The sequence below is a fragment of the Musca domestica genome, unplaced genomic scaffold, assembly GCF_030504385.1.
Source record: "Musca domestica strain aabys unplaced genomic scaffold, Musca_domestica.polishedcontigs.V.1.1 18, whole genome shotgun sequence".
Taxonomy (NCBI): Eukaryota; Metazoa; Arthropoda; class Insecta; order Diptera; family Muscidae; genus Musca; species Musca domestica.
This window is the reverse complement of record NW_026712238.1, coordinates 8,776,742-8,793,951: the sequence shown is the minus strand read 5'-3', so window position 1 is coordinate 8,793,951 and position 17,210 is coordinate 8,776,742. Positions and strand designations below refer to the sequence as shown.

At 34.8% G+C, this 17,210-nt stretch overlaps 1 protein-coding gene across 3 annotated transcripts in view; it reads left to right on the top strand.

Moving 5' to 3' along the window:
* Positions 1-17,210, top strand: part of LOC101890934 (low-density lipoprotein receptor-related protein 2) — a 481,392-nt gene that overhangs the window by 436,004 nt on the left and 28,178 nt on the right. For all 3 annotated transcript variants that reach the window (XM_059120925.1, XM_059120924.1, XM_059120926.1), the window contains exon 5: positions 9,990-10,265. In XM_059120925.1, the coding sequence (XP_058976908.1) occupies positions 9,990-10,265 (276 nt within the window). The remainder of the gene's footprint in view (positions 1-9,989; positions 10,266-17,210) is intronic.

Here is a 17,210-nt window from a genome sequence, read left to right as displayed (position 1 = left end):
GTGAGTTTTTCTTTTTTAATTAGCCTCGTTGGTTGTGGAAGGAAAAAAAAGAGTAATGGAAAAGAGAGGCAAATTTCAATGCAATATTAAAAAAAATTTCTTTAACTCTGCACCCTTACCATTATTTAATTAGGATTAGAATAAAACCCTAATGGCTTCTTGAAGACGCTGTCTACTATCTTAATTCTAATTGCTTAAATAGAAATCATTTCAACATTAAGTGGAAAATTGAAAATGCAAAAAAAAAAAACATTAAAATACCAAAAACTTTTCTTTTCATCTTAAAGTAAAAAACAACGCGCGATAATCTTTTTGTACCTTGTGCCGGCTAAGTAGTCCTGACAACAGCTTCCTTAATAAACTTAGCACTAGATAATTCCTCATTCATCAAGTCAGTACTTCAACTTGCAGTTTCCTCTTCAGTCAAATACCTTGCAACGTTTGTTTTCGTTTTTCTTTCTTTCATGTCTTGCAACAGCATCAGCGCCACGGCCGGCAGTGTTGAAAGTGTGACAAAACACTCACTCACTTCAGTGAGCAGTTAACTATGTTCAAAATGCCACACAGAAAGAGTAAAATAAAAAAAAAACATAGGAAAAACTGTTGCCAACTTTTTGTGTCTCTGTTCCCTTTTTTTGGAAATCTCCCTGTCCTTCATTACTTTTTCGCCCTGCATTGTAATTTTGAAGACATGCTCTCGTTGCCACATTAAGTTTTTATAATTCAAATTAAATGAATGTGATGCAATGTGAAGAATAAGAATCCTCTCTCATTCTCCATCTCTCTCCCTCACCCCTCCGCCACCTCACACCAAAAACTAGGGTTAGATGAGGTGGTGAAATGGTTTGTTTTCTTTACATTTTTTATGTGTGTGTGTTGGTTTTTCCCTGTGAATAATTTAACAACCTTTTGAACAAGTGCCACGAAATGTGGCTGCTGGTGGTTGGCGAATGGTAAACAAACAAACAAACGAACGACAGGACCCTATCCTGGTGCTCCAACAAAAGCAATGTAACCGAACCAAAGCAAGGGGGAAAATATAAAAAGTCATGTGTTCCTAAGGGGAAGGGGAAAAGTGCCCGAGAGGGAGCACCATCAAACTATTCATGTTTACACATTCAGCCTGAGCTATACAAAGTTTTGCACGTTCCGCAAGCATTTTATACCAAGTAATGACATTGAAGTGAAAGAATTCCTTGAACAACAACAATAACGCCACTAGACAAAAAAACTAGTTTCCCTCTCCCCTGTTCTCCATTTTCAACAATGAAGCAGAAAAACAAACATTGAGAGAACAAGAAGTTAAACTGTGCCAAAAAAAAAAAAAAAAAAAACAACGACGACGACACTAACAACAACAACAACAACAGCACTAGCACAACTATCTAACATTGCAACACTGACAATAAAGTGTTGCATTCAACGTTCAACTACGAGCTGCCACAATGAGAATAGCGCGACAACAATGTAACAAAGGAGACCAGACTATGAGCATTTACACCGCATCGCAAAAGTGTGAACAAACATTTCAACACGTCGCTAACCAATATGTTGAAAATTATAGCAATCGGAATCGTATTAATGAGAGAGAGGCATTGGGGTGATTTTTTTACCCTACACCACATAGAGGTAAGGGTATCATGTCTTTGTGCATTTGTTTGTAACATGGAGAAGGAAGCGAGTTTGACCCATAAGGATCTTAATAGGATCAATTTCTGAGTCGATTTATGCATGTCAGTCCGCGTGTCCTTCCGTTCATCCGTCCATCCGTCTATACATGTATTTTTGTGAATAAAATGTAGGTCGCATTTATTATCCGATTGAGATAAAAATATTTGTTTGGCCCAAGGACGAACCCCATTGAAATTGGTGAGAATCGGTTCAAATTGAGATATAGCTCCCATATATATCCTTAACCGATTTCCATTTAATTGTGCACCAAATGGCCAATATCCGTCCAAATGACCTGAATTTTGACACATCCGACCGAATCCAGTCTAGAAGCCATTACATCAAAATTTGGTGAAAATCGGTTCAGATATAGCTATAGCTCCCATACATACGTTTCTTCCGATTTGGTGTTTAAGTCCCTCACATTCGTAATATGCACTCCACAAGAATGACATTTGGTACCAGATACAGCTTAGATATACCTCTGCCAAATTTTATCAAGATCGGTTCAGGTTTGAATATAGTTCCCATATATATCTTCAACCGATTTCGGGTTAATTGTGCACCAAATGGCCAATATCAATCCAAATGGAGTGAATTGTGGCACTTCCGGCTGAATGCAACCTAGAAGCATATATCCAAATTTGGTGGAAATCCCTTCAGATATAGCTATAGCTCCTACACATATGTTTCTTCCGATTTGGTGTTGAAGTCCCTCACATTCGTAATATGCACTCCACAACAATGATATTTGATACAGAGCATCACATCCTGCTCGAAAATGCGTATGCCAATTTTTATCGAGATCGGTTCAGATTTTTATGCAGCTTCGATATAAATCTTCATCCGATTTTACGGTTATTGCCCACCATATATGTAATATCAGCCCAAATTGAATAGATTTCTTCATATTCAACCGAATTTTACCATTCGGCAAAGCTCGGTGATGCACTATGCATCAATGTTATCCGGTACTAGAGGTACAACAGTCTCTGTCAAATTTGTTGAAAATCTATAAACGTTGGAGCTCAATCCAAGTTTTCCAACTATATCACAGCTTCTCTAACTTGATCTTATCTCATCGAACAAATTTCCAAAACTACCTACACATCCTAATTCTACACTCCGAAAAAAATCATATTTCCAATTTTTAAGGATACCATCTCTATTTAGGTGAACCATATCCTATTTGTACCAAATTTAGTACCACTTAGTAAACTGAAGTACAAATTTTCAGGAGGCCAACTCTACCGGTTTACAAAAAAAAAATGTACCAAATTTAGTACCGTTTAGTACACACCTCACCTCAGTCCTACAATGTAAAAAGACTAATTTTATTTCCAAATTAGAGAATTCCACCTCTATCAGTTCACCAAAATCAAAATTATACCAAATTTAGTACTTTTCGTGATAAAAAGTACACATTTCGAAAACTTTCTCCATATTCTACACTCTTTCAGGATTCCAGCTCCACCCGTTCCTCAAATTTCAAATTGTAATAAATTAAATTGACTCTACTCCTCAACGTTGAATCGCATTTCAAATTTTTAGTTTTTAGCTCGAACCGTTCAATGGTACCAAATGTAGTACATTTTAGTAATTTTCGTACACATATAGTGTAAATATCCAAAAAAAAACCTTTTGTACATCTATCAAACACTCCATTATCTAAATTCTGTTATTATGTATGGCTGCATCCTGAAAAAATCTTTTTTTTTTAATTCATGCTATTTTTATCTCCTTGAGTGCTTTGTCGAAATTCAACCCCATTAAAACTTGACAATTCTTAAACAATTTAAACAACAATCTTAAAATCTTAACTAAAAAGTAATTAACACAAAAACTACCATCAAAAAGTTTATATAAATAAAATAAAATGTGATATTCTCTTCGTTTGTTTAATTTTGAAACTTTGACAATAGGAAAATGAAGAGAAGAGAAAAGACAACTTTTATAAAAAAAATTAAAAATATGCGTTCCACACAATTAAATGAAAGAGAAATTTAGCAAATCATTAAAAATAAGTTGTTTCAAATTGGATTTGATAAAAAAAATCCGAAGATATATAGTAAGGTAAAAGTTTGGATCAAATCGAATATTCCCTTGGAGTGTTATCGTGCATACCAGCCAGCCAGACAGACAGACGCACGGACATCTTTCGATGGATGCCAAATATCCTGAAACGGAGTTGGTTCAAAGCGACAAAGGCACGTTTTGATATACAGGGTTAGATGAAAAAACTGCAGTAAACTTCAGACTGTTGTCATTTCTAAGCCACTCATCCGACAGCTGTTGAAGATATTCCAGTGACAACATATTATATTGTTTACAAGCGTACATAAGAATTTTGGTGAGAATTTTCCAGACAAGAAGTTATTCGTAATGGAATTCAAGCGTGATAGTGTGATCTCTTAATATTTGGCTGGGAAACCACAAGTGGCTATCGTTAGAGAACTCCAGCATTGAAATGTGAATAAATCTTTTGTGTCTCGTTACCGCGAAACTGATAGCGTAGCCCGACGGCAAGGACCTGGAGGGAAGAAAACAGCAGCATCAGCAGAAATGGTTCGAGAAGTAAAGAAGCGACTTGATCAAAACCCGCGTCGCAGTGGCCGAAAAATGGCTCGTGAGCTGAACATATCGCAATATTCCATTCGGCAAATATTGAAAAATGAGCTCGGGGTAAAGCCATTGAAATTCCAAAAAGTGCAAGAACTTACACCGCAACAGAAAGAAAATAAACTCAAAAGAGCTAAAAAGTTGCATCGCTTGGCCAAATATTGTGAACTGCCGAATTTGGTTGTCTCCGCTCCGATGAGAAAACGTTCGTTGTCCAGCAGTTTGTAAACAAACAAAATGATCGGGTTTACCTACTCGCCAAAGAGATCAGCTGAAAATGTGCACCTTCGGTTGGCCACCAGAACTCAAGCGCCGACCATGGTGACGGTGTGGGCCACCATAACAGCCGATGGTCGCTCTCCGCTCGTATTAATCGACCATGGCATCAGAATAAATGCCGAATATTACCGCGAAAATAGTCTGGAGGGTGTATTAAAGCCTTGGGCACGGGCTACCGAAAAATGGTTACAAAATGAGGTTCCTCGCTTCATTTCCAGCGAACAATGGCCACCAAAATCTCCCGATACCACTTCGCTCGACTATTGTGTCTGGAGTATTTTGGAATGCAAGGTTGGCACTAAAAACAATACCAAAGTGTCGATCACCTCAAGCAAGCACTTCGCCGGGAATGGGCCAAAATACCGCAGAGCAACATTCGGGCAGCGTTTAACGGTTTCATTGGCCGTTTGAAGGGCATAATTCGTGCCAAAGGTGACCAATTGGAACTAATCTAAACTTATTCTAAAATTTGATGCTATTTCCGATCTTTTTTTTCCTTTCATTCAATAAAATTAAAAAAATGTAAAAATTATGGCGTTTGACTTTGTTGCAGTTTTTTATCTCACCCTGTATACCCTCTGGAGCCATAGGGCTGAGGGTACAAAAATTAAATCTTGGAACGAAATGGCTTAACCAACAGCAAAAGGAGTCATATAGTGGTGAGCGTGTGCTGGTGTCTCTCCGGCTTTCCTTTTCACTGTAGATTTCAGATAATTTAGCTCATCTCGAAAGAGAAGTAAACATATAAAAGGAGATATTCTCCATTTCATTTTTCCATAGAACAAGAATTCAGACACAGATTAAAAAAATATTTGAATTAAAATTCAAAATTAAAAGGAGATATTCTTCATTTCATATTTCAGTAGAAAAACAATCCAGACCCAGATTAAAAAAAAATATTTGAGTTAAAATTCAAAATTTTCAAATTTTACATCAATGAATTTTTAAACATAACATACCTGATGTCTATCTCACATCTCAAATTAAGAATTAAGAGGCCAAATTAAGAATTTGCGGCATCAAAACATAAGACAGAGAGGAGAGAGAAAGAGAGTTTGCAATAAATATTGAGCAGTAAATGACCTATGCCCATTCACTCCTTTTGGTATCTCCCCCACAAATATAAATGTCGGTAGTAACGAAAGTCTTTTAATCCTTTGAATGTTGTTTTAATATTTTCTAACAAAAAATATTTATTCAAATTCAAATGGTTTCTTGAAATTTAAAATCTCATCTTAATATTTATTTAATTTTCATAAAAAATTAAATCAAAACATGACAACTTTAAATTTATCGATTCAAAACAATTCCTGCAGATACATTGCTCAACACAAAATTGTTTCTGAAGTAAAATCAAAGTTTAGAGGTAGCATTTTCAATTTTCATTAAATAAAGTTCTACGATGCAGTTTTCTATCTTATTCCTATCTCGAAGTAGAAGAAGAAAAAAACAGAAAAAAAAACAACAACAACAATAAACATTAAGAAATCACAAACAGTAAACTAAGTAAGAAGTAAACTTCGACAGAACCGAAGGAAAGAAGAACTAAAGCCGGTGAAATAAACAACACAATAGTTTGCGATGAATGTGCTTTTGATTTGTACCATTTTTCTTCGACAACAAAATAAAAAGTGAACGTGGAGAACGGGCACACAAAACCCCAGTAAATAGAAAACTCATTTGGTATAGAAAGGAGAAAAAAATGCCAAGAAGAGAAATAGCATGAAATGACAGGGCATCATAGAGAACGGTAGAGAGCGGAAGGAAATAACTAAGAAACGAATGAATGAATCTGACAACAGGATAAGCAAAACAAAACCAAAGAAGAACACAGAACTCAAGAAAAACTTTATCAAAACGATGAAGTGGGACAAAACTCTGACAGGCAGAAATATATATATCTAACAAAAACAACAACAATACCACCAACTACTACAACATAACTTTTAAGTTGAATGGTGCCAGAAGAAGGCAAGAGTTAAGGCAACAACCGTAGCATGACAATCATAAGACAAGAAATCTAAGTTGATTCCAAAGACTTGTTTCGAAAAGATCGAACCGAAACGGTTGGTATGCAATGGCATCGAACACACACACACCCATACACACACTGACAAACTCAAGTTCCGTAACTCACGTACTCTGTACCTTGCAATGACATCGACAATAACTTTTGCCATTTTTCCAAATGGAAAAATCAAAAGAGAAATATTCGTTACAAGGAAATAATTGAAAAGGATTTATTTCCTTGCACTGACAGTAGAAACAACAGCAACAACAAAAAAAAAAACAATACAAAAACGACAACAATAACCTGAATGTTACTAATGACTTATAGTCGTCGTCTGGTTGATAGAGAGCACATTTGAAAAATTGAAATGTTGCAATAAAAAATACATCGTACACACACACACACAGATACACACAACAAAGAGAATGAAGTTCTTTTAGATGCACTACGACTGCACATGACATGATAGATGACGATGGCTGAAGAAGATAGAGAAGGATAAGGACGATAACAAACCGTGTATGCAGCAATTAATTAATTAGAAAAGTTACTGCCTTTATGTAATGTCAATAAAAAAATAACTTAATTAAATGGATTTTGATTATAGGAAACTATTGGCGGAACAAAAAGCTTTGATTTAAATTATTAAGGAAATAAGTGGAACAGGAGAAAAAGAGAGAGCTTTGATGCAGGTCCACGTCTTTGAGGAACAAAGAGCTTTGATTTCAATTATTAAGGAAATAAGTAGAACAGGGTAGGGTCTGTTCAGAGTAATAATTTTGGATTTTAAAGAGTCTTTTCTAGAGGACTATGAGGATTTTTAGATTTTGGAGTGATTTTAATTTTAATATTCCTTCAAATATTTATTATGTTTAAAAATATTTCTTCGCGAGGCCATATGAACTAAAATCGTGAATTAAAAAAAAAACAAGTAAAAAATCAGCTAAGTTCAGCAGGGCTGAACTTTGGAAGGAATTTGAAAATTGTCAACAAAAAAATCAATAGAAAAATGTAGTACCCATTACGAACTTCAAATACGAAATTTGACGCAATTTCGGTGAATAATGTAGCGAAAATCCTGGAAATACCGAATATCTCGGGTATGCTATACCATGGGTGCTATACCAAACGCAGACCTGTATCGACAATTCTCTTCCAGGGAATGAAGTGCTCAGAGGGAACTCTTTGTGTAGGTTTTCAGACTATTCCATTGAAAAATGTATCTGAAATCATCAAAATACCGAATATCAGGGGGCACCATTGTATGGGGGATATACGATATCGAGGATCTATATAGAAAATTCTCTTTCAGGCGGCAAACTTCTCAGAAGGAACTCCTTGTGTAGAATTTTAGACCAGAATTGTTTCAAATTTCGTATTTAAAGTTCTACGACTAAAAATAGCGTATGGGAGTGAAATTTCGTCTTCGTATTGCCCCCTAAAACGATACCTCCCTATATTCGGTAATTTGATGGTTTTAGAGACATTATTAACCGGAATTGTTCCAAATTTCGTAGTTGAATTTCGTAACGGGTACTACAATGAATGACCAAAAAGTGTCTGTATAGCCCCCATATAACTATACCTCCCTATATTCGATATTTTGATGATTATAGGATAGTGGAATTGCTTAAAATTTCGTATTTAAGGTTCAGAATCGGTACAATAGGCTATGGCAGAAAATTAGTTACAGAAAATTAGAAAATAGTTACATACCTCTCGTATAGGGACCTATACCGCTAAAGCTGTATTTTTGGACGGATTTTTTTATTTTTTCAAGTTCCTTTCAATTGGTGGAAGGTATAAAAAGTTCGACCCGACCGAACTTAGCTTATCTTTTACTTGATTTTTTTTTTCTTTAAGAAATTTCAGATGTATACTCGTAGATTTTTACACAGCCGGAGGATGTCAATCACAAAATATGAAAATATATACATTTTATATATGAAAATTTTGAAAAATTAAAAAAGATTTATAAAGGTTATGGATGTCGGCATACTAATCCATATTTGGACTCAATATTTTATGCAAATATGTGATAAATTCTCGTGTATCTCTAAAGTTTTTAATCTGGGAAAGTACTTCTTTAGAGAGTCTTCTTCGAGGAAATAAGCTCTGGAAGGCCAAATATTTTGAATTGTAACAAACTACTTGACTCAATCAAGGGTACAAAATACTACACATCAATTTATTTGCCATGTATATTCATTTATGTTATTAAATACAATAATATTAACTAAAAAATATATAAATAAAAATAATTAATTTTTCCAATCAGATAAATTAAATTTTATTTATTATAATTTTTTATTTAATGTATTAATATTAATAATTAAAAAAATATTAATGAAAAATAATTAATTTTTGTTATCATTTAAATTAATTTAAATTGTTTATTAATGTAATTTTAATTCTTTGTATTTTCTCAAACAAACATTCTTATTAATTGTTTTTTTTTTTCTCTTTTTTTCTCTCTTCTCTCTTTTTTCATTTCATGTTTGCTGTCTACTCCTCGATGATGCTGATGATGACGATGACAACTTTGATATCAATGCTGACGCTGATGCTGTTACTCCGCGAATTGCTGCTTCTTTTCGTTACCTCTTTTGGTCAATATGAAATCAACTATCATTTCCGTTTCCTTCGTTTGCCATCCTTCCTCGATTCCTTCCATCCTTCCTCCCTTCCATTCCATTTTATTGTTTTCCTTTACTGTATTATCATCATTGTTTTAACGGCATCTGTCGCTTGTTTCTTTTACATATCAATTTTTCTTTTGGCTTATGTCAACAAAAACAACAACAACAAAAATATTATCTGTTTGACATCCTTATGCTCTCTTGTAACTCTTCACAATGTGGCTGATGCCTCTGCTGCTGCTGATGATGATGACACTCCTCTTGGCAAATATATTTCGATTATGTTTGCTGTTGCTGCAACTTGCAAACAAACAAACAAACAAAAAACAAACTGCATTCATGTCAACAATCAACTGTGCAATCCCATCTTAACGACATGCCCTCACCCAAACACTCCACACACAAACACACACACACACACCCAATGCAATGCAATCTGATGCAATAAATTGTCAATAATCTATATATAAACATATACATACATATCGGTATATCTCTCGCTCTCGCCTTTTATATATAATTCTACTTGTCTGGATGCCAATTCTTCATTTGTTCATTTCGATAATTTTTTTTGCTCCATCTCTGGAATTCTTTCAACGTCTGCAAACATTTTTTATGGGCTTTGCGAAAAAAAAACCAAACATGCAACTGCTGATACTGACAATGCCACCGCCACTACTACCATCACCATTACCACTTCCACGATTACATTACTCCATCTGGCCTTGGCTCGTCTACCGAATCCTCAACTCTCGCCATTGCAACTGCAGCTTATAGAAAATGTCAAAGAACCGATGTATTTTGCAATCAACCCGGCGGTTTACCACCCTCGGATGGCAGTCGTTTGTCCGGTCCATGTGTGCCCACGGAGAAACGTTGCGATGGCTATTTGGACTGCCGCAATGGTCGTGATGAAGAGGACTGCCTGGGCACCGCCTGTCGCCTGGATCAGTTTCGTTGTGCCAATGGCTTAAAGTGTATTAGTGCTTCATTGAAGTGCAATCACAAGGATGACTGTGGCGATAATTCTGATGAACAGGGATGCAGTAAGTATATATATGTCTCTTATGTTATCAATATCTTCTTATGCACGATATGTACGTGTATATGTGTGCGTATGAATGAATGGATGGCTGCGAGTACGTCCTTTGGTTTCCTCCCCGTTATGTTGCTGCTTCGTTTTATCATCATTTGTTTAGCTGCACCGGCAGTTGCCATTGTCGTTGCTGTTGTTGTTGTTATTGTCGGCCATGGCTTGTGGCGTCCATTTGACATGACCATTGTGTTTGTGTCCTTTGATTCTGATTTTGGTACGGCATTGTTTCGTTTGCTCACAAACAGATACTGAAGCTGCCACTGCTGTTATTGTTGCTGCCGCTGCCCATGCGGTGTTCTGGCAACGAATTTAATGTTGTGGAAAATTTACGGAATGTCAAAAAGGGAAAATCCCATGCATTTCCAACCTTTGGTCATGCATATTTTGCCGAGTGATTGCTTTTAAGAAGATTTGTTTGATTACAGTGCATTGGATTGATTGATTTCCAATTCTAAGAAGGCACGGCCCAGACATGATGACAGAGCCAGGGTGACCAAGGACAATATGGCATGTGTGATGACTGCAACACTATTAGGCTTCGTTGGAAGATAATAGAGATTGTTAGATTTCTGTGGGTGTATTTGACATTTAAGGTTTTGGGGGCAAACAAATGCTAGAGTGTGTAGGGGGCGTATGGGTAATAATCTGTGACAAAAGAGGCGTATGAGTATTATAATGTATTATGGTATAAGTAATATATTTCTTATACGATAAATGGCATTGAGTCATAGCCGGAAATGATCAATCACAATGTATTATGTAAATGTATACAAACTATATGAAAATTTTGGGAAAATAAAGAAGGATCTAGGGGGGAGTTGGCATTTTTATCCAAATTTAGTTGAAATGGGACAGGAAATTTTGTTGTGAAGAAAAATCTTCAAGGAAGACTTAGACTCAGAAAAATGCAGGATTTTGTAGAAATTATGGATATCTAAAATGCCATGGGGGGAGTTATTTTTTTAGATTTTTTTTTCAAGAATAAGTTTTGAGAGGTTTTTCAATGGGTGCGATTAAAATAATCAGATCAATGATAATTATTTTGGGAATTAGAGATATATAAGGCGTAATACTGTAGTTGTCTTATGACTATGGCTTTCGGAGTAATACTTGTGGATGTTGGTAGCAGTATTAGTGGATTTAATGGGTTCCCTTAGAAATATATTGAGACCAATAATCTAAGTTTTAAAATGATATTTGTTAGATACCTTAAGGGTAATACTCGTGGAGTTTTAAGAATATACGTGGGATATATAAATACATGGGATGAGAATTTTAATTTGAAGATCTTTTATTTTTCGACATACTCAGGGTTTTTAAGATTTTTTAAACATTTTTTTAGGAATGGTTGATGGAATTTTCACAACTTTGGCAATATTTTTGCTTTTTAAAAAAAAAATGGCAATATATATTTTTTAAGAAATTTTTCGAAGCCTACTAGGGAATGGAACTTTATTTTTTAGACACATTAGACGGCTTAAGATATTTTTAAAGCACAGTGGGCTCAACACTTATGTTTTTATACCATCAGCAATATAGCTACATTTGATACGACCAAAAGATGCATATCTCTTTGGATGAAATCCATTTCAGGACATTTGGTGTCAACCTATGGGTGTCCTTCAGTCCGTCTTTCTGTCTGTCTGGTGCAATCGATAACCCTCAAAGGGAGTATCCAATTTCAACCACACTTTATACATCGTAATATTATTATGAGTTCGGAAGAGGGCAATAAGGGTGGCCTCCTTCAGTTAGAATAAAAAAACGGACACAATTATTCAAGGGTAGTTCCGAAGGCAAAATTCGCTAAAAACTATGTTAAATAAAATTATAAATTTTATCGAACGGGTCTAGGCAGGGCCAAAAGATCGAAAAGTTTAACCAAAAATATATCTTCTGATCCTTTTAAAGTTCTAGTTCTTTGAAGTTTGAATTTGACCAAAAATAGTTCCAGAAAGACAAAGGTAGCACCTACTTTTCATACAAAGAGAAACCGGATATGGATAATTGTTTTCGAGAAATAACTGCCACCAGAAATTTACAAAGATTAAGATTTTCTTCCAAAATAAGATAATCGTTATTTTTAGAAGTAAGACACTTTCATGCCTTAAAATATGTTAACCGACATTTTTGGCTACCCGGCCAGAAAGTTCAAATTCTGAATTGCTGAGTGGCTTATACATTATGCTGAAACTAATACGCTGTGCAAAAAATTCCAAAAAATATTCAACATAAATTTAAAATAGACGATGGAGATAGCCATGTGGTATCACACACCTGGATTCAGATCGATCAAAAATATGGGGTTTTAATACAAAAATAGGTTATTTCAAACTATCAAAGTTCTTTAAGGACAAAACTGCTTTAATCAAGAAGAAGGCTGATGGAGTGAAATTTTTTCTTAAAGATTAACTTTGTCAATTGAATTTTTTAATATTGTTCCACACTCACTGAAGGATATAGTCTTGTTCCTTACCAAGGTCAACAATATTATGAAATTCGAAAAATGTGTTAAGCTTACAGAATTAAAAAAAAAAAACAAATTTACTTAAATGAGATTGGTTTTGAGGTGTTGAGGGACACATTTTCAACGCCCAGCCGGTATAGCCGAAGCAAAGGTCACTTAGTATTACATGATTTCTTAAAATAATGAGAAGAATAATAAGAAATGTTCTTAGAAGTATTCAAAAATGCAAAGACATTCTTGATTTTGTAATAATATTATGCCTCTCAATGCACCAATTTCGATTTTAAACATGACAAAGGGAAAATTCAAAATTTGCCAACCAATAACTTTGGTATTTTTACACCAAGACGTTTTATAACGTTATCTGAGTCACGGTATGAGCCTGGAAAGGTTTGTTTTGGGAAAACAAAATTCACATTCAATTATATTGTAAATGATCCCCAAACGAAATATGTTTCATTTTTCAGTCACTTTTTTTTTCAGTCACTGTTATTGACAGTTGAATTCTTTTGAACACATACAACTGTACTGGGTCTACATGTGCAGTTAACTGAAAATGTCAAATGTCATTTGTAATCCATTTGGCAATTTACAAATTGATGTGGCACTTTGTTGCAAAATGTACCAACCTAAAAAGAAAAAAAATCAACTTGATGATGACGGTTGGGCGTATACGTTGTGACAGGGCACTCATACAATGAGGCCGGCAATCATTATGTAAAGGCCAGAAATGGAAATTAAACTAAATTTATTTAAACTTCAAAGTTTGTGGAAAATTTGAAAGAACTTTTTTCTTTAGAAATTTGGTGGAGTTAGAAATATTAACAGAATAACAATAGAGCTATTTGATTTTCGATAAAGTCTGCCTGACATTCAGGTATATTGTAATTGACCCACTTTTGATGTAGCTCACATATAACGCATAGAATAGATTTTTCACAACTTTTGACAAAAAAATTTCCTTTTTGTTCCAAAATGGGAAATCGACATCCATGGCTAGTGGATGATCCCCTCCTCTTTAACGCTTGCTTATTTGCCTTCGTTGCACATCCGAAAAAAGTCCTGTGCGTATAAATGAAGTTTTTATTTTTATACTCTCCACCATAGTATGTAGGGTATATTAAGTTTGTCATTCCGTTTGTAACACCTCGAAATATACATTTTAGACCCTACAAAGTATATATATTCTTGATCAGCATAAAATTCTATGTCGATTTAGCAATATCCGTCCGTCTGTGGACATCACTCTAGCTTCCGAACGAAATGAAGTAGATTGATAAAATTTTACTCAAATGTATATTATGACTTCAGGACTTTTGGTACTGAAAATGGGTCGTGTGGGTCCACGTCTTCGTATAGTCCCCATATAACGGTACCTCCCGATATTCGGTATTTTGATGATTTTAGCGACATTATTCACCGGTATCGTTTCAAATTTGGTATTTGAAGTTCGTAATGGATACTACAGCCTAAGACAGAAAATTGTCTGTGCAGGCCCACGTCTTCGTATAGCCCCCATATATCGGTATCTCCCGATATTCGTATTTTGGTGATTTTAGCTATGTTATTCACCGCAATTGTTTAAAATTTGGTATTTGAAGTTCGAAATGGATACTACAGACTAGGACAGAAACTTGTGTGTGCAGGTCCACGTCTTCGTATAGCCCCTATATAACGGTAACTCCCGATATTTGGTATTTTGATGATTTTTACGACGTTATTCACTGAAATCGATTCAAATTTGGTATTTGAAGTTCGAAATGGATACTACAGCCTAAGACAGAAAATTGTGTGTGCGAGTCCACATCTTCGTATAGCCCCCATACAACGGTACCACCCGATATTCGGTATTTAGATGATTTTAGCGACATTATTCACAGGAATTGTTTAAAATTTGGTATTTGAAGTTAGAAATAGATGCTACAGCCTAAGTCAGAAAATTGTCTGTGCAGGTCCACGTCTTCGTATAGCCCCTATATAACGGTATCTCCCGATATTCGATATTTTGGTGATTTTAGAGACATTATTCACCGGAATTGTTCCAAATTATGTATTTAAAGTTCGTAACAGATACTACAGCCTAAGACAGAAAATTGTGTGTGCAGGTTCACGTCTTCGCATAGCCCCCCATATAAAGGTAACTCCCGATATTCGGTATTTTGATGATTTTAGCGACATTATTCACCGGCATCGTTTCAACTTTGGTATTTGAAGTTCGAAATGGTTACTACACCCTAAGAGAGAAAATTGTCTGTGCAGGCCCACGTCTTCGTATAGCCCCCATATATCGGTAGCTCCCGATATTCGGTATTTTGATGATATTAGCGATATTATTCACCGGAATTGTTTCAAATTTGGTATTTGAAGTTCGTAATGGTTTCTACAGCCTATCACAGAAAAAAATGTCTGTGCAGGTCCACGTCTTCGTATAACCCCCATATAACGGTACCTCCCGATATTCGGTATTTTGATGATTTTAGCGACATTATTCACCGGAATCGTTTCAAATTTGGCATTTGAAGTTCGAAATGGATACTACAGCCTAAGAGAGAAAATTGTCTGTGCAGGTCCACGTCTTCGTATATCGGTATCCCACGATATTCGGTATTTTGATGATTTTAGCGACATTATTCACCGAATTTTTTTTCAAGTTTCACATTTGAATTTTGTAATGGCTTATGACGAAAGTTGCCCATACAGGTCCATGTCGTCGTATAGACCCTAATATAAGAGCTACATTCGACATTTTTTAGATTTTAACAGAATTTTTAATGGATTTTATTGTTTTTGAGAATTTTCAAATTCGTTCCAAATGGTGGAGCGTATCCAAAGTTCGGCCCGGCCAAACTTACAGCTTTTTTACTTGTTTTTTTTTTTTTTGTCACTTGTCATAATTAATAAGACAAATTAATGGAAATATTTGTCGTTATCGAAATGACTATTATAATTACAGCTGTAGTAATTCGTTGCCATTAATTTGGATTTAATCATGCGACAAACAAAAAACCATATAAGCTTTGATTTATATCGCATTTAAAGAGAATATTAATGTTGCAGGTGACATGTTTGTCATAATACATCATGAAATAAAACAAACATACATACATCCATATTGATATTTAAATAAATTACTTGTTGGATTAATAAACTTGTAAATCAACGCCACAGAAGCCTAATTGCTTTGTATTGACTTTGACAAGCCAAAAATTTAGTTTCATTTAATGGCTTGTTTGCTGGCAAATAAGTATCTTCGCCATTCAACCAACCAAATTGAAATGTCAAAATTCATTTATAATCCATTAAATGTTTCGTACTTATTGATATGTCACCTGTCAAATTTGTTTGGTTGGGTGTGTGTCGTGTACGAATATTATGTGAATTTTTTGTGTGGTGACGTATACATACTGGCAACACTTATACGCCATGGGGAGGGCACGAAATGGAATAATGAGACAAAAAATTTGAAATAATCGAAACGGGAATTGAGTAAATAAATAAAAAGTATTTGTTTTTATGTTAATGGAATATATTGCTAACACGTGCATGTTACATGTTTGGTGATATTCAAAACTACATTGAAAAAAGGAACTAAATGTTTTCAGACAAAAAACTCACGATTTTTTAAATGGTTTTCAAAATTAATAGAGGTATTGTGAATACCGTCCATCCGTTTATCTGCCTGGCTGGTGCGAACAATAATTCGCAAAGGGAGTATCCGATTTGGTCCAAATTATAATATTTTTTATCAATTTTAGGTCAAGTCTTTAAACGGAAAATATCACACCACACATTCTGGTATCGCTACCACGATTTAAAAAAAAATAATTCCACCTGTTTAATGGACCATTTTGCTACTCCTATTCATACTCCTCTCTCAAAACTGAACTCTTAAACTGTACCCTCCAAACCCCTCATAAATAAATCTGAAATAAGTGACCAATTTTCTTCGAACTTCGTTGATATTTTCGACAATGTTAGATTTTCTGTAGATGACCCATATTAACCTTTAATTTCTGGTACGTCCCCACAAACACTCAAAATGCTTAAGAAGCCAAACTGTATGTAAAACCAACTTAAAGAAAGAATGGGGTTTACTACTTCTGACATCTCCCACATTAACGGCAAAAGGGAACACCCCAATATTTAGGTTAAATATTTTAAAAATTAAGTTTTCCATCACAAAATATAAAATTTTTGATATACCTGAATATTGTATTATGAGTAAGAGATGTCCAATACGGTGCAATTTTTACAGGTCTTAATATTTTTCAAGAGATGTTTAGATTTTTTAGGAATATTTTTTTAATCAGATTTTTAAGGATATAATGAACATGACTTATTCAAAATTTTAAATTTTTTGAAATCTCCATGAAAATCTGTAATTTTTTAAGATTCAAGGACTTCAGGCTCAAAAATGTTTGTTGAGAC